Source organism: Phascolarctos cinereus, unplaced genomic scaffold (assembly GCF_003287225.1).
Source record: "Phascolarctos cinereus isolate Bilbo 61053 unplaced genomic scaffold, phaCin_HiC Scaffold_5;HRSCAF=322, whole genome shotgun sequence".
Taxonomy (NCBI): Eukaryota; Metazoa; Chordata; class Mammalia; order Diprotodontia; family Phascolarctidae; genus Phascolarctos; species Phascolarctos cinereus.
The window spans coordinates 7,484,985-7,510,561 of NW_027555958.1; the positions used below are offsets into that span (position 1 = coordinate 7,484,985).

General features: G+C 43.2%; 1 protein-coding gene across 1 annotated transcript in view; it reads left to right on the forward strand.

Annotated features, from left to right (window-relative positions):
- Positions 1–25,577, forward strand: part of AGAP1 (ArfGAP with GTPase domain, ankyrin repeat and PH domain 1) — a 482,721-nt gene that overhangs the window by 336,032 nt on the left and 121,112 nt on the right. The window contains 1 exon segment of the mRNA XM_078154609.1: positions 966–1,127. Coding sequence (XP_078010735.1) covers positions 966–1,127 — 162 coding nt within the window.

Sequence of the window (25,577 nt, forward strand, 5' to 3'; positions counted from 1 at the left end):
CTGTAATTGATACAAAATAAAATGCATTATTTGTATTCACTCCAGAGGATGAAATTGCATCCAGTGGGCTGGAGCTGGGAGTCATTTACAGTTTCCTGAAGCTGGGTCTTTCAGGGGCCCACTCTCTTTTCAATTTGAGGAATACCTTGTCAGGCAAGAAGACTATTCAGAAATGGAAATGCACAGCTTGGAAGCCTCATACACTTGGGTTGCTCATCTTTTAAACCCAGAGAATGTTAAACAACCTCTGTCTTAAGAGGGTGATCTCCAAAACTAGGCTCTAAGGGTATTAATAACACTTGCAAGTGAACACAGCGTTCTGTTAACCAGAAATACAGGACTCATCTGTAAGCAGAAAGAAGTGGGCATAGATGGCTGGGATGACATGCTCTCCAATGTCTTTTAGAATTTAGAATTCCCTGATCTTAGGAGAGAGACAGAGAGCGAGAGACACACAGAGAGAGACACAGAGAGAGAGACAGAGAGAGAGGAGAGGGAAGAAAGACAGAGACACAGAGACAGACAGAGGCAAATACACTAGATAGATGAATAGTCAGACAGACAGACAGATATACAGACACTGGCAAATAGACTAGATAGACAGATGGATAGAGTTAGACAGACAGATGGATAGGTAAATGAATAGGTAGACAAGATAGATGGAAGGAGAGATGGAAGGAGGGATGGATAGATGAATGTAGAGACACAAGCAAATAGATTAGATAGATGGATAGAGAGATAAACAGGTAGGTAGACAGACAAACAGGATAGAAGGCTAGCTAGATAGACAGACAGACAGGTTTCTGTCTTATTGAACCTGGGATCTCTTCAGTGTAGGGAATGTTATCAAAGCAGATCAGTACCTGCTCTGCCCCATGTAGTCTCAAAGAAAGGTGTATTGAATAGAATTGAATTACAGTTCATTTTAACGAGCATTCTTTTTCACTTTTCTGTGTGAATTGCAGATACAGGTTTGGGAGATTCAGTCTGTTCAAGCCCCAGCATATCCAGCACCACAAGTCCCAAGCTCGATCCTCCGCCTTCCCCTCATGCCAACAGGAAAAAACACAGACGGAAGAAAAGTACCAGCAATTTCAAAGCAGATGGACTCTCGGGCACAGCTGAAGGTAAGGAGGCCACGCACCTTGGGGAAGCTACAGTCCCATTGGCTGCTGATTTGTTTTTCTAATGTGCTGTTAAATAGCAGCAGCATGCCTTCATGGGTCATGTGGGCTGAGTTTGGAGAAAAGAAAACCTGGGTTCAAATCCTGCTTCTGACACAGTGTAATAGCTAGGTGACCCTGGGTAAGTTACTTTACCTTTTTGTCCTAAGGAACTTTCCTAGACCTGATCTACTAAGTCATGAGTGGGATATAATCTCTGTTGGTGAAGGGGGTTCCCTATCCCAATGAAATCACAACTTCCTTGTGAATTCATGTTAAGTCACTTGGCTCTTAAAATAGCAAGGTCACAAGAAATGCTGTTCAAAGTATTGTTGTTAATGTGTGAGAGCTGCTGCCTCCACTTTGCTAATGGCCAGAAACCCTTCATCCTCAAAGGTGTTGAGCACAGAGAGAAAGCTCCTGGCCTCTAGTCCCTGACACTACAAGGCTGGGGTGGTTCCATAATGCCATGTCTTCCCCCTCACACTGACACATACCAATGTGGGTTAGTCTCCTTAATAAATCCCATTTACAAAGACGCGATGCCACCATCCCAGTGACGCAGAAGGACACTGCAGAAGGTCCTGCAGCCTTTAAAATGTCCACCATCATGTGTCGCCCACTCCATCTCTTTATTGGAGGTCTGACATGGAGGCATGCCAGCTTTGGAGGCAGAAGACCTGGGTTTGAATCCTGGTTCAACCACTAACTCCTTGGTGACCTAGGGCAAATCACATGACCTCTCTGGGCCTCAGTTTCCTCATTAGTAACATGAGAGGTTTAGATGAGAAGCCCTTTAAGGTCTCTTCCAGTTCTGAGTCTCTACAAATCATAGTCTTGGGACGTGGCCGAGGGCACAGAGGTGAGCCCACAAAGTCACGTCATAGTGGGACTGGAACCTAGGTCTTTCTGGCTTCCAGGCTGACTCATTAGTGTCTCTATTGACAACCAAGAATGTTCATCCCCGTGCGCTTTACCAAGCTACTCGAATTAATTCTGAGAGAATTGAGTAGCATGTAGGGACTATATGGATATACAGTCTTTACATGGTCAACCATGGCCACTCAACTGAATTCTAAGAGAACTGGGTAGCATGTAAGGACAATGTAGGTAGCCTGAATTGTCACTGCTTCCCTGCCTGCTCTGAATTCTTCCAGATTTCTACTCCCTTTTTATCCATTTCAGTTACATTCTACAGTAAAGCATATTGGAGGCAAGGAGGAAGGACCAGAAAGTTGTGGGGTCAAACCAGGGCTCTGCCATTCACCTCCCTCAGAAGGAGAATCCTTTCTTTGTTTCGCCTGTTTCATCTGGAATGTTGCTGCAGTTCCTGGCCCTGCCTGTATCATAGAGAAATTGTAAAACTAAAGTGTGGCCACCTCCTTAAATCATGGGTGAAACTCTTCAAATTCCTCACAAAAAGCCGAAGTGTGACTGCTCTGATCTGGGGGCAGCAGTGGCCATTCTGCCACCTCTGCCCTGTCCCCAGTTCCACTTCAGGCCAGGCTCAAACTGGGAAGACAGAGAAACGTTGCTCTGTGTCTTGGCTTGACCATTCCCAGCGACAAGCAGCAATGCTCTTTTTCTAAGAAAATACCTTAAGCGGCTGCCGGGATGGCACTCCTGATTCTTTTGCTTGTCTTTTGTTTTGACATCAGCGTCATTTGACCAGCAAGCATCCTTTGGAACAGAGACCATTGAAGGGGGTGGAGGGTGGGGACAGTTCAGTGCAATTAAACATCACGTGGCAAAGTCTGATGGCGCCATTCCATGCTCTCTCGAGATGGGCGGGGAGAACGCCTTCTGATCACACTTCTTTGGGACCATGCTCAGGCATTCTCATTTCCCAGTACTCAGGGTCCCTCATTCTGGAGTTGGTGCTCTTCCCATTGACATTATTGTGGTCACTGGGTGTAACTGTCTGATTCTCTTGGCGTTCCCCTGCTTGAGTTCGTGTGCCCTTCCACATGTCTCTGTCTTCTTCCCATTGGTTGTTTCTTAGCATGTCATATCCATGCAGTACTTTAGCCGTTCCCCAGTGTTGCAGCCACAGGTTTTGGGCATCTGCTTTGGTCCCGGCTCTTTGCCACCGCAAAGGTGCTGCTGTGATGTCTTGGTGTCCACAGAGTCGTTCTTTATGCTGCGTTGGCTTCCTTGGCAGCCTCTTTGCTGTCTGATGGGCCATTCTATCACTATCCCATTGCATGGGGTGATGAAAAAGTCTCTCCATACCGAGTGACCCCTGGTAAAAGAGGAAAAAAACCCTCCTCATGCTCATATTCCATCTTTCCAATAGCAAATTGTTCATATCAAACACTCACTAACAATAAAAAAAACCAAACACCTTATTCCTTTTGGGGAACTACATGATTTGGTGAAATGAGCCTTGGACCTGAAGTAAGGAGATACATGGGTCCAAATCCCAGCTCTAAGTCCAGCTGTATGACTTTGGGCAAGTCACTTAACTACTGTATTGTCAGTTTCCTTATCTCTGAATTGAGGGCAGTGGGGCCATCTTCTTTCCAAGGGCATCTCAAGGAAAGCACTAAAAAGAAGGGATTTGTGAAATGAGTGCCACCCTTTGAGTTTGGGGATCAGAGGATGATGGAGACCTGGAAAGGACCTCAGAGACCATCTAGTGAAATCTCCCCATTTTACAGAAGAGGACAGTAAGGGTCTCAGTCTCATGATGTAGAGCTAGAAGGGACCAACCCCCTCATTGTCCAGTTGAAGAAACCGAGCCCCAAGGAGTCTTTCCATTTTCACTTGGAATTGGGCAGCCAACTCAGTGTGGGGCCGCAGGTACTCATTTCCTAAACCAGGGAGGGAATGGCAGATAGCATGGACCCTGAGCTTCCAAAAGACCCGGGAAGGTGCTCCTGGTGCATCTCCCCAAGGGGATAGGCTAGTGACTGGAAATATTATCTACACGTGGATGAAAATCACAGAAAGTTCCCCACACGTGCTCCCTTTGGTCAGTCAACAAGCCAGACGCCAAGCCATGTGCTGCGCACTGGAGGCGCAGAGACAGAAGCAAAACCGATCCTGCCCCCGAGGAACTTATTTACTATTGAGGGTGACAGTGTGTACCTCTATAAGCAGATACAAAGTACATTTAAAAGGTAATTTAAGGGGAAAGCTCTAGTATCAGGGCCAATCAGGAAAGGCTTCCAGGAGATGGCACTTCAGCTGAGCTTTGAAGAAAACTAGCTATTTAAAAGTCAGAGGTGAGGGAAGGGCACTCCAGGCATGAGGTCCAGCCAAGGCAAAGGCATAGTGATCAGAGACAGACTGAAGGATTCTCAGAACCAAAGGCAGCCAAGGCATCCACAGCCTCAAAGACAATCCCAGAAGCCTTCAGTTATCTCTATATGAGTCACCTATTGCCTGAAGTTTAAGGAAGTCATTAACACAGGCATGTTTTCAGGGAGGCTTGTGGACAGTGAACTTTAAAAATTCAAAGTTTACAAAGAAACTCATGTGACAGGAATCACCTACGTCTTTGCTTTCTTGAAATAAACAAATAGCTGCTCTGTGGAAATAGTATTGCCAATTTCTCCAGAGACAAGAAAGCTGCCTGTCCATTCATTAAATGTTTACTATGTGCTCCTTGCTAGAGATACAAAGACAGAAGTGAACAGTCCTGCCTTAAGGGAGCCTGTAGTCTTATCTAGAAAGCACCCAGGGTTCAACCCCAAAGAGCACAAGAAAATTCTGGGGTCACTTTCCCTGAGACATTTTGGTTTCTATCAATACCCATTGATTGAATTATAATGTATTGAATTAAATGCAAACTGCATTTATTATTTCTGTCAAATAAACATTTCATCACCTTAGAAGGTAATGAAGATGCATTTTTAATTTCTAATTTAAGTCACACTCAGTCATCTTGGGTTCTCTTGTGCTAATTAGAGCTAAATGTCCCAGTGACCAACAAATAGGGCTGTATGAGGAATCGCGTTTCTACATAGAGGAAAACTCTTTAGATCCTAGTCAATTTTCAGTGTCAGGAAACTTTTAGAGGATTTTTTTTTAACATACCTACTACAAGACTGACGCTCACAGGAAATGTGTTTGGGAAAGGGAGAGCAGCATTGTTGTTCATATCGTATGGGCATGAAGGCAGACCCTGAGTCTTCAAGTGAAAGAGAAAACCTGCCATTTCTCAGGGATTTCAGACTGTTCATTTAAACATATTTTGATACTGTGGCCTCTCTCGATTGCCTGCTCCTTAGAAAAGGCGATAATGTTAAAAATTGTGTAACATCAGCATTTATGGGGCACAGAAATATCAGGACCGAGCTCGTCCAAATTAGCAAGATTGATACAGATGAAGTGATCTTTTCCATCTAATGGAGAAAGTGCCCAAGTGTGGCTCTGAGCGTTCATTCCACCCTAATTGTTACAATGTTTCTGTTTATTTCCCCATTCTATTTGTTCTCTTAACTCCAGCTTTTATTACACTGTTAAATATCAACAGTTAAATTCTGTGCCTGGGAACAGCAGACGCTAAGGTCTCATTTCAACAGATAGGTGTCTCCTCACATTTAAAGGGTTTTTAAGGTTTTGTTGATTTTTTAACACGCTAGTTGTTTGTCCTGACACACACGTAGTCTCCCTTATAACAAAGACAAACGGCTCCTCAAAACCGGCTGAAAGAGTGACCACATTCAGGACAACATATGTAAAACTCCATGCCCGTTGTCCACCACCTCGCTATTGAGAAAAGAGGCCGTGTTTTATCAGCCATCATCAGAAACCAAAATCGATCTTTGCCATTTGTATGCTGATGCCTGGTAGGATCGTTTTCAGTCATGTTGTGATTGTCATGGTGAAATGTTGTTCTGCCTCGCTGCCGTCTTTGCTCTGTATCTGTTTGTTCATCCAGGTCTTCCCACGTTTCTCTGAATTCCACATAAGCGTTACTTCTTAGAGCTAGTCCATTACATTCGTATACTATAGTTTGTTCCACCCCGTCAGTTGGCCACTACCAAAATTTTTCATAGGGTTTTCCTACCCAAAAAAGGTTGGGTATATATCTGGCCTTTCTATCTTTGATCACCTTTGAGTAGGTGGCCAGCCAAGGAAATGCTGGGTTAAAAGAAATTAAGCATTTGGTAGCTTTTCAGTCACTTTTCGGTATGTCTGACTCTCCACGATCCCATTTGGGGTTTTCTTGGCAGAGATACTGGAGGAGTATGCCATTTCCTTCTCCAGCTCATTTTACAGATGAGGAAACTGAGGCACACAAGATTAAGTGACTTTCCTGAGGTCATATGGCTAGTAAGTATCTGAGGCTGGATTTGAACTCAGGAAGATGAGTCTTCCAGACTCCAGGCCCAGTGCTTTATCCACTGTGCCACCTAGCTGCCCAACTCTTCTCACCTAATAACAAATCATTTTCAAGAAAGATTGGATCAATCCATAATTCTACCAACAATGGAGAATATATATATATATATATATAATTTTATAGATATACTGTACTATATTATTATAAATTATATTGTAGCATATATAATTACATATATAATTTTATATAATGTATAATTGTCTTATAAATTATATTATTATAAATATATAATATATGTATATAATTACAAGTAGATGAGGCAAATCTTGCAAGTTATAATATTATATAATGACTATACATTTATATATTTATATAAATATTTATTTTCTATACATTTATAAAAAATATATATTTATATAAAAATTAACCTTGGGGCTGCTAGATGGTGCAGTGGATAGAGCACCAGCCCTGGATTCAGGAGGACCTGAGTTCAAATCCAGCCTCAGACACATAACACTTACTAGCTGTGTGACCCTGGGCAAGTCATTTGACCCCATTGCCTAGCCAAAAAACAAACAAACAAATAAAATATAAATAAATAAAAATTATCTGATCGATATGACAGTTTTTCTATTATACTACTCTTTCAATTTTTTTGTGGAATACTGATTTTTAAGGAGCATCAGTTTTATTTATATATTTATGTACGTATGAAATGTGTGTGCAGTCTATAATAATGTATTATAAATGTATAACTATGTATGTGCATAGATGAATATTTTATTGAATTGTATCCTGTTCACTCCTCAGATGTGAACCTAGACACTTACGAGATGTATTACTCTGGGTAAAATCACATCATCTCACTGAGCCTCAGTTTCCTTATCTGTAAAAAGAGAAGATACTTATAGTCCCTACCTCCCAGAGCAGTTGTGAACTGGAAACATAATAATGTATTTAAAGCCCTTCCCAAACCTTAGGATGCTCCAAAAGAGGTGGCTATTGCTATTCTGAAGGAATAAATGGCAAGTGATTTTAGGAATTGATTGAGTGTTTGCAGTGATTTGCTGTGGATCTGATCTGTCACTGCCTACCTGTTTTGGGTGAGTCCAAAGTGAATGGTTAAATCGGTTCTTGTCTTTGCATTTTTATAGTCTGAGGACTTTCTTGCCCAGATGACTTGCCCTAAAAATCAGTATTGCCCAAGGAATTTGAAAGAGCACTGTGACAGAAACTTTGTCAGAAAAAACCCTCTGTTGAAATCCTCCTATGCACAGATCAGTAGAAGTCACTTCAGTCTCTTTTTGCTTCACTTCTTCATCTGTGACATGGGGCCAGGGGTGGGGCTGGATGCCTCTAAGCTCCTTCCTGGCTTGGAATCTCCAGTCCTCAGTCCCAAGAAGACATTTCTGGCCTCCTGACAGACCCTGGAAGGCTTATGGGCTGTCATGTTAGGATTTCTGGGACTTGCCACTCAGGCTCCTCATCTCCTCTGATGTATCCGACAGGGTTTCCTCCCAGGTGCACATTCACCCTGCTAGCAGCCCATTGATCCATTTCCCACCTATGTTTTCTTGTACTTCCCAATCCAAGATGGTGGAGGCACGATAGACAGCAGCTTATCTGAGAGAAATCTGGAGGATTTACTGAACTTTATTCAGTGTTTAGGTTCTTATTTCCTACAGTCCCTTGAAGATTTTATGTTGCTCAGATTTCATCCAGCACCTAGTGCCCAGCACATAGTGGATGCTTAATGTTTAATGAATAAGTAAAATTCCTGGGAGAGTTATTCCTCTGGCCTTTCCTCCTCACAGCTGATGACTTGATAGTCCTGAAGCACACTCCCCTTCTCGTGGAGCTTCATTGGCTCCCTACTGCCTTGAGGGTCACATGCAGACTCAGCTGTTTAGCATCGAAAGCCCTTCACACAATGACTCCAGACTCTCTTTCTAGACGGATTCCATGTTACAGCCCTTCCTCACTCTACATTCCAGCCAAATTGACCTACTCGTTCCAACCCCCAAACAACGTGCCATCCCGCAGTGCCTTTGCGCTGGCTCTCCCCATGCCTGGAATGCTCTCCCGCAGTGCTTTCAGAATCCCTGAGCCCCTTCCAGGCTCAGCCCAGGTGTCTTCTCCCAGAGCTGTAGGGGCTCACCCTCCCCTGTCTCAGCCAGGATTTTGTGCTGATGTCTCTGTATACAATGACTGTCTCCCTTTCAAGCTCACCTTGGGGGGAAGAGGAAAGTCTCCACAGAGAAGACAGTATTGAGGTGAATTTTGAAGGAAACCACTCGGAGATGAGGGGGAACAGCATTCCAGGTGTGAAGAGTGGACAGTGGAAACACACAGGACAGGAAGTGGAGTGCTGTGTGCGAGGAACTGACGGAAGTCTGGTTTGGCGGGTCACAGAGCACGTGTGGGGGGGGTGATGCGTAACCAGACTGGAAAGATCGTAGGGAGGAGAGGGCAACTTGAGAAGATTCTGCCACGCAGCAGGTGCTTAGTAAATGCTTTCTGACTTGAATGACTAATACAGACACGTGGCAAACAGTAGGTGCTTAATAAGTGCTTTCTGACTTAAGTGACTAATCCAGCCATGTGGTAAACAGTAGGTACTTAATAAATGCTTTCTGGCTTAAACTATCATTTGGTCCAAATACATGGGAAACGTGAGTTTAATCACCAAGACAGCCAGGCGGCCCCATATTGTTCACCTTATCATTTCAAATTGCCCAGCAGTAATTGAGCCAATGTCCCAGATTCTCCCCTATTTTCTAAGGATTAATAAAAAGAAGACAAAACAAGCTCTGTCTATTAATGCCCTTTTCAGTCACCTTTCGGTCACCTTAGGAAAATTCTCAGTGAATTAGCAGATGATTACAAAGTATTTGGAAGAGGCAATGACGCCATAGGACTCAGCATCATTTTCTCCTGGGTTTGATACGAAAAGATGACTGCCCCTCCCCCATCACCCCATCCCTCCGTTCTGTAAGCATTCAGGGCTGTTGACTGTTCTGTAAGTGGGGATGAGGACCCTTGGTCTTTGGGAAGGCCATTTGTTACCTTTGTTTCTTGGAGTGTAAGTTTGGGAATGTTCTCGGCTTTCCCTCCTCCTGGCGGTGGCTCCATTATCTGCTGTGTTTTTCTGCCCAAGCTGGGCAGAGGTTGAGCCTCCTGCCATATTCTGGGCTTCTTTGGGATTGCTTTGGGCTGGAGAGGTTGTAAGAGGTCCAGGTGCTCTCAGGTCATGCTACTAAACTGTTCTGTGGGTTTCCTTCTCAGTTTATCTGTAAAGGTTCCACTCGTTAAGGTCATTCATTCTCACAGCTCCCCCTCTGCCCTTTAAAGGAGTGGCAGGGTTTGTTTGGGACCCAATGGACCCTCTGTGGCATCTCTTTCTTTGTAGTATCCAGGCTTGAAAGACCTTTTCCATTTCATTTCCATCTAACAAGTATTTACTAGGCCCTACTATGTGCCTGGAGACAAAAAATGAAACAGTCCCTGCCACAAGCCACTTGCCTTCTACTTGGGGGGTGGGGGAGGGGGTGTGAATCCAAATAGCTGTGTCCTCACACAGAAGTGAAATCCCCTCTTTGTGCTGAATTAGTAGATTAATAAATATAAACATTTGGCCTTCAAAGAAGCTGATGAAGGAACCAGCAGAGAACATGAAAACTCCCCTTAAGTAGCTCAGTCAGGTCAATCCTTTCTGTGTCAGCTGTGTTAGTTGATATAGGAAAGATTAGGCTCCTGAATCCAGAGCAGGAAGGAAACTCCCAGGTCATCTGGTCCAACCTCCTCCTCCGCCTACACCCAGAGAAAGAAACTGAGTCTCAGGAATTTTGAGTAACTTACCCAGCGTCACAGATAGTAGGGTTTAGGTCTCACTTAGGTACAAGCAATAGAAAAGACCAAGACAGGCTTCCTGGAGGAGGTGTCCTGAGGTCTGAAGGAAGCAGGGAATTCCAAGAAGTGCAGGATGGTGCACAGTGCTGAACTTAGAGCCAGAGGAGCTGGGTTCAAATTCTCTCTCTGCCCTATCCCACCTTATACTCCTGGACAAGACACTTCCCTTTCTGAGCCTGCTTCCTCATCTCTAAAATGAGGGGGTTCAACCTAACGATCTCTATGGTGTCTTCCATCTCTAAAAATGATGATCCTTTGAGGCGGAGGTGAGTTTTTTCCTATAGACGGAAATATCTGTGTGTGCGTATGTATGCATTCCACTTCCACTGAGGAACCTCAACCATGGTGCTCTTCCTAACTGTTTTTGATTTCTGTGGATAAGAACTAGAAACCAGAAGTTTTCTCCTAAAGGTCCCAGTTGAATCAAGGAGACTTGTTGATGGAAGGTTCTCAATGGTAGAACAGCCATCGACCCTGGCTTCACAAGAACTGTCATCACATTTGCATTGCTATCTTTTGTCTTTAGAGCATTGACATCTCTCACTGTAACCTCCCCTCCCCCTCCCCTCCCACAGATTCACCCACCATGATAAAGAAGAATGAAAAAGTTCAGCAAAAACTAAAGACCATCAGATATTATAAGAATGCTTTACACCTTTGATCCCTGATCTCCACAAAGAAGTAGGAACAAGGATCCTGTCAGGTCTCTTCTTTGGGTCTGGGCAAGCTGGTCATCATCATTTCAAATCAAAATGGCTTTACTGTCCTTTTCGCTTGCATTGTTATCATAGTCACTGGGTTCTTGTTTTCCTCACTTGTAAAGAATGAAGCAAATGAATTGCAAAAACACAGAAGTAGTAACATAATAATAAAAGGAGACTTTAATGTTCCTCTCTCAGAGCTGGACAAATCTATATCAATGAGACAAAATATGAAACTAAACAAAAACTCATGGATGATTCAAAATTAATGGCATCTTCTCAATGTGACCTCTAAAGAATATATACATATATCCACACATATATGCATGTATGTGTGATAGACAAACGTATATTTGTGTATCTGTATGTATGTATATTTCTCAACACCATTTGGCACTTTTACAAAAACAGGCCATTTATTTGGCCCTTTTTTAAAATAATGATTAATTATCTACATAATTTTAAGTTTAATTGGCTGATATCTAGGTATTACAAACATTCAGGGATAACAGATTTGCTGCTACAGGGTGGGCAGTTCTTCAGGGACTTTCATCCCAAAAGCTCTAGAAGAACCCCTGACTTCAACCTTATTGACATCATTACTGCCAAGACATTAATCCTACTAAAGAGAAAGGAAATGGCCTCTCCAGGATGATCACCAAGAAGTATAGGGAAATCACTTCTCACCTTTTGTGTTCCTATGACTGGTTATGTCTCTCCCCTTTCCAGCCTCTTCCAAACTTACCTTCCATCATCCTCATTCTGTCGGTGGCCATTCTTTCACCCTGTATCATGTCATTGCAGAAGTCGCATTGGAGTCCATGGCACTGTACAACAGGGGTATCAAACTCATCTACAGAGAGATCCCTACGGCTCCATGTTGACTAAGAAAACCATGAATTCACATTACCTATATTGTGTTGTATTTTTACTTATTTTGTTAAACATTTCCCAGGTTAGTTTTTACCTGATTTCTGCCGCCCTGGGGTTTCATGAGTTCGGCACCTCTACTCTAGATAGTCATTCACCAATCTGACAAACGAGAGGTAAAGAATGTTTGCTTGGACTGATGCGGATTGACAGACAGACAGACATAATTGTCCCCTTCCCCTTTCTTCCAGTGATTGGGAGGTTGTTGTTTTTGGTTTTTTTAATGTACTGGTGAGCATTGTTACTGAAAACACATTGGAATATGAATCAGAGATTTTACCAAAATATCTTCTTGTCTACATTGATGGAATCTCCTTATGACAAGTCCTCCCCGCGTTGATGCCAATCATAAATTGTCGATACCTTCTCACGCTGTCCCATTCCTGTCCGAGAGAGGTTCCCCCAGGAGCTGGATGCCTTTCCTGGTCCTCCTTGCCCCCAGATTCTAATGCCTTCTCCCTAGATGTGCCCTGTTGGCTGCACTGTAGGTGTTTCATATACACCTGAACATGTTGGTGTTGGGTCTTAGGTTAGAATACAAGGTCCTTGAAGGCAAGGAATGCTTTTCTCTATTCTTCATGTCCTCAGTACATAGTACAGTGCCTGGCATATTGGAGATGTTTAATGAATGCTTGGGGATTAACTGATTGGTTCCAATAGACCATGAGCACATCTCTTCTCTCCAGCCCTCAGTTTACTCCTATAAAGTGAGTGCTTTGACTATGATGGCTTCTAACATCCCTTCCAACTCAAAATCGATGCTACTATGAGCTTTCATATTTCTGGATATAAATGGAATATCCACACTGTTCTCTCTATTGTCCTTCCCTCCTTCTGTATGGCCAAGTGTTAGTGCATGCCTATCTGTTCGTTTTTTCTGACCTCCGTTATGTATTAGATACATTGTGAGGTCTGGGATTTCCCTAGTGCGACCTTTTCTGATACATACAACAACCCTTGCATATTTCGTGAGTTGGCAGTAGTCAAAATGTCTTTCCCCCAGTGGGTTTCTCTATCCTTAAACTGGGCCTCAGCTTTTGCAAATCAGTGAGACCTACCAGACCTTTGGAAGAAGGTCTGAGAGCTGAGAGTTATTTTTGTCCGAGCCTCAATTTTCTCATCAATAAAATGGGTAGATTGGGCATTTGCGGGTGAAGATCAGTTGACATTTAATGTTCCTTCTAGCTCTAGATCAGGAAGTCTTTAACCTTTTTTGAGTCATAGACCCACTTGGTAGTCTGGTGAAATCTATGGATCTCTTCTCAGAATGTTCTAAAATACATTAAAGAATGCATAACCCTAAATACATGCACTAATGCATAAATAATACAAAGGCAAACAATTCTATTGCATTACAGTTATCAAAATATTAAAAACACAAGTTCATGGACGCCATGCGATCCATGGATACTTTGGGGGGTTGTCGACCCTGGGTCAAAAAGCCTTGTATGTATGTATGATTCCATCATTTAGGTTTTAGGTGTGAGGAAGAGGCGTTCAAAACCAGGATGTTTATTTCATAGCCTCTTGGCAAATTTCTTTCTTTTCTTTTCTTTTTTTAGCTTTGAAAAATATTTTTTTAATCCAAAAGTTTTAAGCATCTATCTCTTCAACTCCTCCCCCTTTTTCTTCAAACAGATATAGAGATATAACTTGTATCACACTCATGAAAGATGTAGGTAGAGAGAAACTTCAGCAGGCTCTGCCCCTTACACACTCACACTATCAAACACACACACACACACACACACACACACACACGCACGTGCACGCACGCACACACACTCTCTCACTCTCTCTCTCTCTCTTCCCGAAGGCTCCTTTTGTAAGCAAGAAATGAAAAAAATTGGCCATTCGTCTGTGGGGGCAGCAAGGCCTTGCTCAGATAGGAAGATCCATCATATGATTAAATTTCAGCTGCATTATGCAAGAGTTCACGAAAAGAGAATTCTGTGCCTGGTTTAATTCTATCTAATTTCGAAGGGGAGGCTGAAGCAGAGTGGGGAGGAAAAGAGGGGGAAAATGTCTGACTTTCTCTTAAGCTGATTCCTCTTGGCTTTTTCTGAAAAGTGGCTTTCTAGTTGGTACAAGACGATGCCATCATTATCTGTCACCTCATCGTCCCCTTGCTGTCTCTCCCCACAAAGGAGAGAGAGACAGAGAGAGAGAGAGAGAGAGAGAGAGAGAGAGAGAGAGAAAGAGAGAGAGGGGGGGGAGGGGGGAGAGGGGAGCTTGTGAAGTATGACTCCCCATCCCAAGACTCATTGCCCGCGATTCGTACTGCTTGACAGTAATGATCTTATTACCGTACTGTGGACCTTGAAGAGGTTTCATGAGGAGAGAGAAAGGACGAGGCTCCATGTAATCAGGTGGCACGCATATTCCACGCCGCGCTGCTCACATGCTGATTGGACACAGTTTTAGCCCATCGTCTAGTCAATTACGCATAGCCCCTCGTGCTCCCGTGATCGTCAGAAACATTGATGGCTCCTCTCTGGCGGCTGGCAGCCCGCCAGGGCTCTGGAGTGGCTCGCACTTAGCCCTGCCCGCCCGGCGAGATGCTGCTTAGCTGGGATTGATTACCTTTCCCGAGCTTTGGCTTAATGGTGAGACCGCATTGGAAAGGGCTTCAGGTGAAAAATGGACAGAGTAGCCCAAACTCCTCGTCAATTTTCAGTCTTCCCCTTGTTTCCCTCTAATTGGTATTTAACAAGGGAACACTGCGTGTTGTTGAAGAGAGTTCTTACCGGCTTCTGCTGATCACACATGTTGCATGTATGTTGCATCGTATGATTTTCAATGATGAGATTCCCCTAATTAATCCAATCAGTCAATAAAAAGCACCTAGTGTTTGCTTCTGATCTCAGTCCACCTAGGATCATAATATCCTGTATAGGTAAAGCATTAAGTGCCTACTATGTTTTGGCACTGTGCTAAGTATTCATTTTAATGATCCTGAGGCAATAGCACTTTTAAAAATATATTTATTAGTTTGTTTTTACATACACTTATAATCCATCCCTCCCACTGTACCCCCCGCATGACAACCAAAACCACAAAAAACTCACAAAAGCCGCAAACAAAAAGAAAAAGGAAATCCTTCTCATAAGCATTCACAGCCAAGCAAAACAAATTCCTACATTGGCCTTAGCTGAAAATGGCATGTGTGTTACTCTATTTCCCCCTCCCCATCTCTGTGTCTCTCAGTCTCTGTCTCTCTCTCAATCTCTCTCTCTTTCTGTCTCAATCTCTGTTTCTCTGTGTGTCTTTGTCTCTCTGTTTCTCTCTGTCTTTCTATCTGTGTGTGTCTCAACCTCTCTGTCTTTCTTTCTCTCTCTCCCTGTCTCTCTCTCTGTCCCTCTGTGTGTGTGAGAGAGAGAGAGAGAGAAAGAGAGAGAGAGAGAGATGTGTCATCTTTGTTCTTTTGCACTCCTGGCTTATCATTGCAGTGATCAGAATTCTAACGTCTTTCAGAATTGTTTTGCTCTGTAAGGTTGTTGTCATTGCATAAATTGGTCTCCCTGTTTGGCTCACTTCTCTCTGTGTCCATTCTTTCCAGTCTTTCCAGTTTCCTCTGAACCTATCCATTTCCTATGGCATGATGATAGTAATATTCCATTACATTCATATATGACAATTATTCAATTTGTCTTTTCCCAAGAAGAAGGCATCTCCTTGGTTTCCATTTTGTTTTTGGTACTACAAAAAGAGCTGCTTTTGAACATATTAGTTCTTTTCCTCTTTCTTTGATCATTTTGGGGTGTAGCGTTAGCAGTGACATTGCTAGGTCAAAGCATATGCAGTTGGGTAAACTTTCAGGCATGGCTCTGTATTGCTTTTCAGAATGGCCAGACCAGTTCAGAAATTCCCCAACATTACATTTAATCTGAGTTTTCATTTCTCTGATTGTTAATGATTGAGAATTTTTACATTGATGATTTGGATTTCTTGCATTGAAAATTGCCTGTTTATATCTCTCAACCATTTACCTAGTGGGAAATGGCTCTTAGTTTTATAAATTAGAATCAAATCCAAAGGTCATAGATACAGAGCTGTAAAGGACTTTAGAAATGATGGGAGTCTAACCTCATTTGACAGAGTTAAAAACTAAGGCAGAGAGAAGATTAAGTGACTTAGCCAGAGACACATAGCTAGTAAGTGTCTGAGGTGAGATTGAACTCGGATCTTCACTGTTGTTTTCACCCTGCCCTGGTGTGGAGAACTAGGAATCCAATGATAAAAGTGATGCAGTTGGCCCTCCAAAAAATGAAATAAAATGGCCCTTGAATGATCTAGAAATAGACTTACCTAGTGGACAGTTATATTTGAGCCTTTAATAAGATCAGATATCCAAAATGGAAGCATAAGGGAGCAAATGTTTTCCTTTTTATCATTGACTTGGAGCCTTGGCTTCTCAGATTTGAGCTAAAGGGTTCATGAAAATCATAGAATTATAGAGGTAGAGCTGAAAGGGACCCTCCCCCAAAAAAACCCATCACCTCTGACCCCTTCATTTTGCAGATGAGGAAACTGAGGCCCAGAGAGGTTAGGTGCTTTACCTATGATAGAAGAGTAACCCTTTGTAAACTTTAGACTGATATGTAAAGGATGGCTAGTTTTATTCTCGTTAGCTATTGAGGGACTTGCCCAAGACCACACAGGTAGTGAGTGACAGAGGCAAGATTCAAAGCCAGGTCCTCAGATTCCAAAGCTGTTCTCCACACTGCCAAATGAGACAAACAGGGAAGCCACTTTGTTAACCTGAAAACACTACAGAAACAACAGTGCGCATTATCCACTTGCAAGAATGTGTAAAGGACCTACTATGTGTCAGGCACTGTGTGAGGGGCTGGAGATACAGAGACAAAGAATGAAACATGCCTTCCTTGCCAGGAGCTGACATTCTAATGGGAGAGACCAGAGAGGCCCATAAAAATGCATGCCGCATCAATGTAAAGCGCGCGCACGTGTGTGTGTGTGTGTGTGTGTGTGTGTGTGTGTGTGTGTGTGTGTGTGTGTGGTCTGTGTGTGTATACATAGGAAGTTTGGGAGGAAGAGCACCAGCATGTGGGCGTATCAGGAAAGGCTTCATGGAGAACATGGTGCTGTGGCCAGGTCTTAAAGGATAAGAGAGACTCAGTAAAATTCAGGTGAGGATTATTGTTACTATTTCCTGTGGTGGTGGTGGTAGTGGCAGGAGAAAGAGAAGGAGTAGTGGTAGTGGCAGTAGCAGTAGTCTTGACAGGCAGCATGGCAGCGTGGGTAGAGGGCCAGCAAGGTTCAGGACCTTCCTCTGACGTCTCCTGGCTGTGTGACCCTGGACAAGACACTTCACTCGGTGCCCCCGAGGCCATTTTCCCCACTGGGTGTTCTCTCTGGCAATGGAATCACAGGTCTAGATTTCTTTTTCCATCACTTGTGCATCTCTGTGGACACTCTTGATGCACCATCTGTTCAGTGGTCCTCATCAGTCACTGTGAAAACAAATGTGCGGATGGAACTCCAACATTGCTACATGAATGTATAGACTATAGTTTTCTACTGATATCAGCTTAGTAGACAGGTATTTTTATCCTGCTAGTCTCATTTTCATTCGAGTCTCTCTAACTTTCTGTGTGTGGCTTCTGGAAGTGTATATACTATATATGTATGCATGCATGCATGTATGTATGTGTGCATGTGTATATATGTGTGTATATGTGAATGTATACCTATATTATCTATGTATATGTATATGTATATGTGTGTATGTACATATACATGTGTGTATATGCGTGTGTGTGTGTGTGTATATATATATATATCTATATACACCTATATACATGCACGAGTGTGTGTTATCTAGGTTATCTGTTCAGTTCAGTTCAGTGTGGCAGGTATTCGTTTAGTGCTTACAGTGTGCCAGGGGCTAAGCTCAGACTAAGAGAATAAGATGAAAATTGGCATGGTCCCTGCCCTCAAAGGTATGAGGGTCTCTTCAGGAGACAGAATAAGACATGAGAACCAAAAAGGATGATGCAGCTGAACGTGACAGAATCAAACGTGAGGGAAACTGCTCACGCAGGTAGATTAAGGATCTTATCAGGCCTTAGAGCAATCTCATAGACATTCCTTTCAGTAATCCAGATGTTGACTCCCTTTTCATGTCTGTTCATCTTGTGTGACTCTTGCCCATGTCTTCCCATAACCCCACCTCAAACACTAGTTGTGTGACCTTAGACAGGTCCCTCGACCTCCCTGGGGCTCAGTTTCCTCATCTGCGAAATGAGGCCCCCAAGGTCCCATCACACTCTCAATCTATGTTTCTGGGATTGATGCTTCTTCTGATGTCATGAAGGCACCAGTAGAGCACACAAGTTAATAAAGCTGGACAAAATGGTATTGGACAGTTAGAGAATACTTTCATCTGAGGAATCCAGGCAGGCTTCCCAGAGGAAATAGCCCTTGAGCTGAGTCTTGAAAGCAGAAAAGGATAGTTTTTGGAGATAAGTGGGGAGAGTCCCAGACATGATGACTGTTCTCAGTAATTGTTTGGGGCAAGAGTGAGTAGATTTAGATCAAGTGATGAACGGCTGGTCGTTCAGTTTGTCCAGAGCAGAAAGAGCAGGCGGAAATGTTGTCAGAATAGGGGTAGTGGACTGGGTGATCTGGGGAGATCCATGGCGGGGAGGTCTGTGCATGGGTGCATTCTAGGGGAATGAGATGGCCAGAGAAGGGCATCGGGCAGTCTGGGATCGTAGTCGCAGGTGTCGGTGAAGTTTGCGCTGCCACTCGTGCTGTGGGGGGCTCAGGGCTGAGGCTAAGGTCGTGGGGCTTGATGACTTGGTAGAGCAGAAGCCAAGTTGTCGGAAGCATCTTCCACGTGAACATGTGATGGATTGGGATGGAGACTCAAGGGAGAGAGAATCCTCATTAAATATGGGCTCCCCCGACTTCCCCAAGTTGTGGTCTTTTGTCTCAGCTCCCACTCCCCTTCCTGCCCCATGGCACTCATCACAGCTTGGCACCAGAAAGGGCTGGATTCAGACTCATATTGCTCAGATACCAGCTGGTCCACTTTGTATGACCTTGGGGACTCTGAGCCTCAGTTTCCTTCTCTGTAAAAGTTAGAGTATTGGACCAGTTACCTCCAAAGATTGGTTCCACTTTACAATTTCTCCTTCTATTATTTCCCTTGCGTACATGTTGGATTTTTCCCCAATGGAACAGTAGCTTCTTGAGGGCAGGGCCTGTCTTATTATATGCCTTTGCATCCACATTGCCTAGTACAGAGTACAGAGCGTAGTAGGTACTTAATGAGTATTTGAGGAATTGAATTCAAATCACAGTTTCTTCAGTGTCCTTTGGACATCTATTCAGTTCCCAAATCAATCAACAAGCATTTATTAAATTACACCTGCTCTGATCGAGGTATTATCAAGAAGCTGAGGGTACAGAGGCAGCGGCGAAACAGCTTCTTCCATCTAGGAGCTTACGTTGGGCCAAAAGAGATGGCAGGGATGAGGAATCCCCCTGGAAAGTTGTGCCAAATCAATGCTAGATAATTTAGTGTGAGAGGCATCATTAGCTGGGGCGTCGGGAAAAGGCAAGTTGAAGGAGACGCTCTGAGCTGAGGAATAAAAAGACTGAGGAATTCGAAGAGAAGCCGAGGTGAAGAGGGGCAGTCTTCATGAACGTAACAGCTGGAGCAGCGAGGAAGCCGTTTGATGGTTTCCCTGGAGTGTGGGGTGCCTGAGAGGGAGGCTTGCGTGATAAGGTGGAAAGGGAGATCGGAACCGAGTTAAGAGGGGCCTTCAGTGCCAGCAGAGGGATCTGGTTTCCTACTGAAGGTAATAGGGAGCCAGAGGAGTTTATTGAGCAGGGGTGCCATATGGTCAGAGCTGTACTCTAGGAAGAATACTCTAGGATGGTCTGGAATGGGGAGAGATTTGAGGCGGGAAGAACAACTAGCTAGCTATTTCAATAATGCAGGCTAGGCGTTAGGTGCCAAGATGGCAGCATGTACAGGAAATGTTGGGTAGGCAAAAGCAAGATTTGGCCCTTGCCTGCCTGTGGAGGGAGTGAAGCAGTTCCCATCGGAAGAGTCTTCTTAAACTTCAGGGCAAACACTTCTTTGGGGAACAAGCTCAAACTTCCCAGGTAGTCAGCACTTAGTTGAGATCCGCCTGAGAATTTTCATCATTGGAGTTTGTTGGCAAAGGTCATCTCTGGCCACATTCTCCTCTGAACTGCTCACATTCTTTGATAACTTTCAAAGTAATGAGTTACCCAGCACGTAAATGGAGTCTTAAGGACAAGAGCTGATCAGTCCTTCTTCCTCAGTCTTTGTCTCAGCCACGATGAACGTTTTTATTTAGACTCAAAATTAGGATGTTCACATCCCTTTCTTTCCAGGTCCCTGTTAGCATGCACTCATTTGTCATCAGTTAGAAGGTTCTCTAGTACATGGGATGGCCATGCCTACTTCTGGCTTTGTACCGATTTGCTTGTGCCTCAGAGGGTGTTTTCTTCTCCTGGTCAAAAAGTGAGCTCATTATAAATGTCATGTATTACTCCACCTGATGGTGTGTTGGTGCTTTATTTCTTTTCATTTTTCTTCAGAGTAAACATTTTTTTAAAAAATAAACTTTATTGAGAGATGTTTTAAAAATCACTTAGATTTCCCAATTTATACCTTGTCCTATGCCCATTCTAGGAAGCCATCCCTTGTAACAAGGAAGAAAAAATGGGGAAAAATACATTTCAACAAAATAACCAATGTTTTGGAAAAAATCTGACAGCAGTGTTGCCCTCATCTCCCACCTCTGTAACAAGTGAGGAAGGCCCCTCCTCCTGTCTCTTCCTTGGGCCAAGCTTCCGTTGGCCAGGCTTGGTCATTAGAATGGTACAGCCTTCACTTCTGATGGCTTTGTTGTTCCTTCTGTTGTCTCGGCAGAGAATGTCGTTCTCCTGGCTGATTTCCTTCTGTATCAGATCATATGAAGTCTCCCCGTGCTTTTCAGTTCAACTGCAAATCTGATCAGTTCAATTTAGTGAGTATGTATGAAGTGCCTACTAGGTGCCAGGAGCTGTCGTAACAAGTAGAGAAACAAAGACAAAAAGCTTACCTTCCATTTCTTTTTGATCCTTTGATGGTTTCTGTCTCATACACTGATCATCTGAAGGTTCTGTGACCCCATGAAGATGAACATTCTTTTCCATTCTATAGTAACCTTTGCACAATAGGGCAGAATTGAGAGGCAGAATTAGAAGGTACAAAGAGATAGATTTAGGTTTAGAAAAAAAAATTAAAACTTCCAAACAATTGGCACAATCTCAAAGTGGAATGGACTGCCTTGGGAGGGAGGGAGGGACGGATGTAGTTTTTGCCCTCCCTAGATCCCTTCAAATAAATAGTGACCATTTCTTGGTGTGTTTTAGAAGGGATTGTTGCTTGGGGATAGGTTGGACTTCAAGGTTCCTTAAAGAACTTTAAGATGCTCTGATCTATAGGATCTAAGATGAGAGGGACTTGGAAGCCGTCATGTCTCTCCCATTATAAAACTGAGGAAACTGAGGCCCAAAGCACTGAAGTCATTTGGTAAGGTGACACAGATCACAGCTGGAAGAACTCAGGTCCTTAGACTTACAAACTCATCTCCCAAAAGACTCACTCACCTCATTCATATAACCCACAGTGTATTGGACATTAACAAATGGGTCTGGATTCTTGGATGCTTGAAGGATTCCCCTGAAAATTATAGGGACAGTCCTACCATCTGGGGCCATATTTGACAAGTTAAATTTTTAAAGGGCCAAATGGCAAATGAATGAGTTATAAAAGCTTTTCTTTATAACTCGTTAAGAAGCCTTAGCCCAACATGTGCTTTAAAAATGAGCTGAAAAAATGCTTTTACTTGGATTTCATGTAGCAGTCAACTGCTTTCGGTTGGTTATAAAATTGATTTTTGACTTGGGCTTAGTCTGAATTTAAATAATCGCAGCACTAAAACCTCGATTGGTACTGAGTGACTAACAGAGCATCTTCAAATTGAGAGCTGGATTTATAGACCTCCAAGCCCAATCCCTCACAGTCTACAAGAAGAGAGGATCACTCGGGAAATTCATTCAGAGTTCTCTTGTCCAGCCTTCTGATTTTACAAATGAGTCAGGTGAGGCCCAGAAAAATGCAATGATTTTCCTAAGGTCACATGGAGATGGAGACAGGTCCAAGATTCAGCCCCAGATCTCTGAATCCATATAAAAAACTCTGTCTCCTCCACCAGGCTCCCTCTAAAAATCCCCCAAATTGTGCTGGTCTTTCTTGTTCTTTGTTTTGTTATGTGTCCTCTCACCGACATGGTGGCTTCCTCCTCTGCTCTTTCATCAACGGTGTGTTGGTGTAGAAAGGCATCTTACTCATTAAAAACCATTGTCCTTTGGGGGTCTTATGGTACCCCAGGGATGAATTTTCACCTTGAACCTTGATGAGTGGCCTTGGTATTTTTTTTGTTTGGCCCAAACATCAGTTCTGCCGGTGATCCTAAAAAGCAAAGACGCCATTTCCATTGCTGTTGTTTGAGAATAAAGGAGAGAAGGGGCAGAGGTTTAGGCAACGCCCTGTGCACACAGCACTATGGGAAAAACTGAAAGGCGGAGAGATCAAATTCCTTTTTTTTCCCTGAATTAGGATGATTTTTAAAGCGAGGGAGAAGTATTGGTAGCTTTTTGACACTCTGGTAGATGGAGAGCATTTCCTGCTAAGTTTCTGGCTTCTAACAACTCAGACATCAGCAGTCGCCACCTTCAGTCATGGGCCTTCAATGGGCAATTAAGGCCTTGCCTTCTGCCATTTTTTATTCTAATGAAGAGGAAGGGATTTCTCTCATGCTGAAGCATTCCTTTTCAATGTTTGGTTTCTTCTTGGCATCCTGACTTGGGGAAAAGCTCAGGAATAAGAGCTAACATTTCTCTTCCTGGAGGTGGTCATCAGACACAAATGTAAAGGATCAGCCAGCTCAGGACCCACACTTGAGTTAGGAAACAAAATAAGGGGGCTCTGAGCTGGAAGTGTAAAGAAGCATTGCTTAAATTGAATGGGATGAAAATTAATTAACTGATTATCAAAGCCACTAGATTTCCTTTTTTAAAAATTGTCCTGCTTATCACAAACTTCACACTTACCAACAAACAATCATTTCACTCTCCAGAGAACAATAAAGATGATTTAGGAAAACATGGTTTTGATTGTTTTGGGTTTTTTTACGTGTGTATGAAATTTAACAAGGCAGTTCTCAAACCCTGTTTGTGTGTCTGAACATCTTTGATTTTTCTTTGTTGTATTTTTAAATGTTTTGATTCCATTTCCTTTCTTTCTGCCTATGGCTCTCTCCCTAGCCTCTAACTCACTCTCCTTCCCAAATCCCATGATGTCTTTCCCAGGTGCCTATAAAGCCTAGTTCAGCTTTCACATCTCTTGTCCACAGAAAATTCAACAAGTCCCATCTGCGTTTATCTAGGGCTCGATATGTATAAGGTACATAACACAAGATAGGAGACTCTGTGGTCTAATGGGTGCAGAGCAGACCCCAGAGTCTGGCCAACCTGACCTCAGGCAAATATCTTTAGTTTCCAGTGCCCCAAACAACTCTCTCCCATGATAAGTTACAGATGAGTTGCAAATCTGGGACCTTTCATAGGAGATCCCCTGCCCTCACGGAGCTTGTGTTTCTGTTGGCAAGGGGACCACAGCTCTCACTCACAAGAAACAGCCTGACTAGGTTCCGAGACCCTTTCTGGGGATTCCACTCATGCACACCCCTTGGTGGCCTCTCTCCCAGCAGCCAAGTTTGGTGTCATACATCTACAAAGGACATCGACCTTCCAAAGGCTATCAAATCAGAGAATCCTACAGATTCAGACTTGGGTGGGTCGTGTTCCTCTATTAGCCAATCCGACTCCCTCCTGCAGCAAGTGGTCATCCAGGCTCCAGCATATGCCACCCCACATACATCCTAGCCATGGGCCAATGATCACTTGGCCTCCATGGGCGTCCAGCCCTAGGGGCGTGATCCTGTAATTCATCTCCTGGAAGTTGGAATTGGTCTCGTGGCCCCCGAGGGCCCTTCCAGCTGCAGATCTGTGAGCCCAGTTCCTCTCTGGGTCTCAGTTCCCTCCTTTGTAAAAGAGAGGGTTGGACTGGATGCCTCTGGGTCCCTCCCAGCTCTGGAGCTAGGATCCTATGACCCTTTTAAAAATTTCAGACATTCTGTCGTTTTCCATAGGAGGGCATGAGCATTTAAATTTTGACATTCAGATTTCAAAGACAATTTCCATTGTACTAATCCCATCCATTTTTCAATCATTTTATAATAGTGCAGAAATTTTCCTTTCCCATCAGTGTTCTTAAGTGTCCTGACAATTTATGCGAAGCGGCGTTTTAGATTCTAATTTCCTTCTCATGCCTGTAATTTTGTGAATTTTCTCTAAACCGGGTCAGTAACGTTTCCTTCACTGGCTCCCCTCTTCTTCAAGTATTGCTCTTTTTTCCCTAGTACTTTTCCCGGAGTAATAGAACACTTTGTTGCTTTGTTCAATATGTACTTTTTCCCTCTCTAGGAGAGGGGGGAACACATTGGAAAACATTGACGATGTAAAAACAAAAGGTATCAATAAAAAAGTTTAATGAAAATAGCTCACTACAATGAGGAATACAATGATAGTCTTTCCTTTTATAAACATAATTTCTAGTTCAATTTAGTCCAAAATACACTTTTAAAGTACCTACAATGTTCAATACACCATGCATACAAAGGTAAGGGACCAAAGCAGTCTGCCCTCAGCTAGCTTCCTTGTCCTGGAAAGGTACATCTTTGAGACAGGTCAGTATGATCTAATTCAAGGAGAGAGAGAGAGAGAGAGAGAGAGAGAGAGAGAGAGAGAGAGAGAGAGAGAGAGAGAGCAAGCGCATTGATTAGGGGCTTGAGGAAAGGAATAGATACTTAAACTATTTTCATAATAATCCTAAGATGTTTTAATTTTTAATATGGTAAATGTCAATAGGTCCAGCCTATTTAACCGAAGCTGTTTTGGGTCTTCAGTAATCTTTAAATGTCAAAGGGTCTTGAGGCCAAGACCTTTGAGATCCTCTGAACTATACCATGCTACCTCTTTTTTTTTTTTTAGCATGGCAGAGGTTTTTAATATGTCGTTCTGAATATTTAGCCTTAACCCAGTACATGGTTTGGGGATTTCATGAGTGTAGAGAGCACATGCCAAGGAAGTTCCCTCTACAAGCAGTACCTGATTGTCAACATCTAGTTAGGCAGAGGTTCTCAGCTTGGGGTCCCGGTTTGGTTGTTTTTGTTAAATACCTTTTGATGACCATATTTCACTATACTTGGTTTGCTTTGTAATCCCAGGTATTTTAGTTTGTGCATTTTCAAACATTCTTCTGAGAAGAGATCTATAGGCTTCACTTGACTACCAAGGGGTTCCATGACAGAAAAATGGGTAAGGACTCCTCAGGCATGGAGAAGGGCATAGATTGGAGCTGGAAGGGACCTCAGAAGCCATCAGGTCAAACTCTCCACATTTTACAGA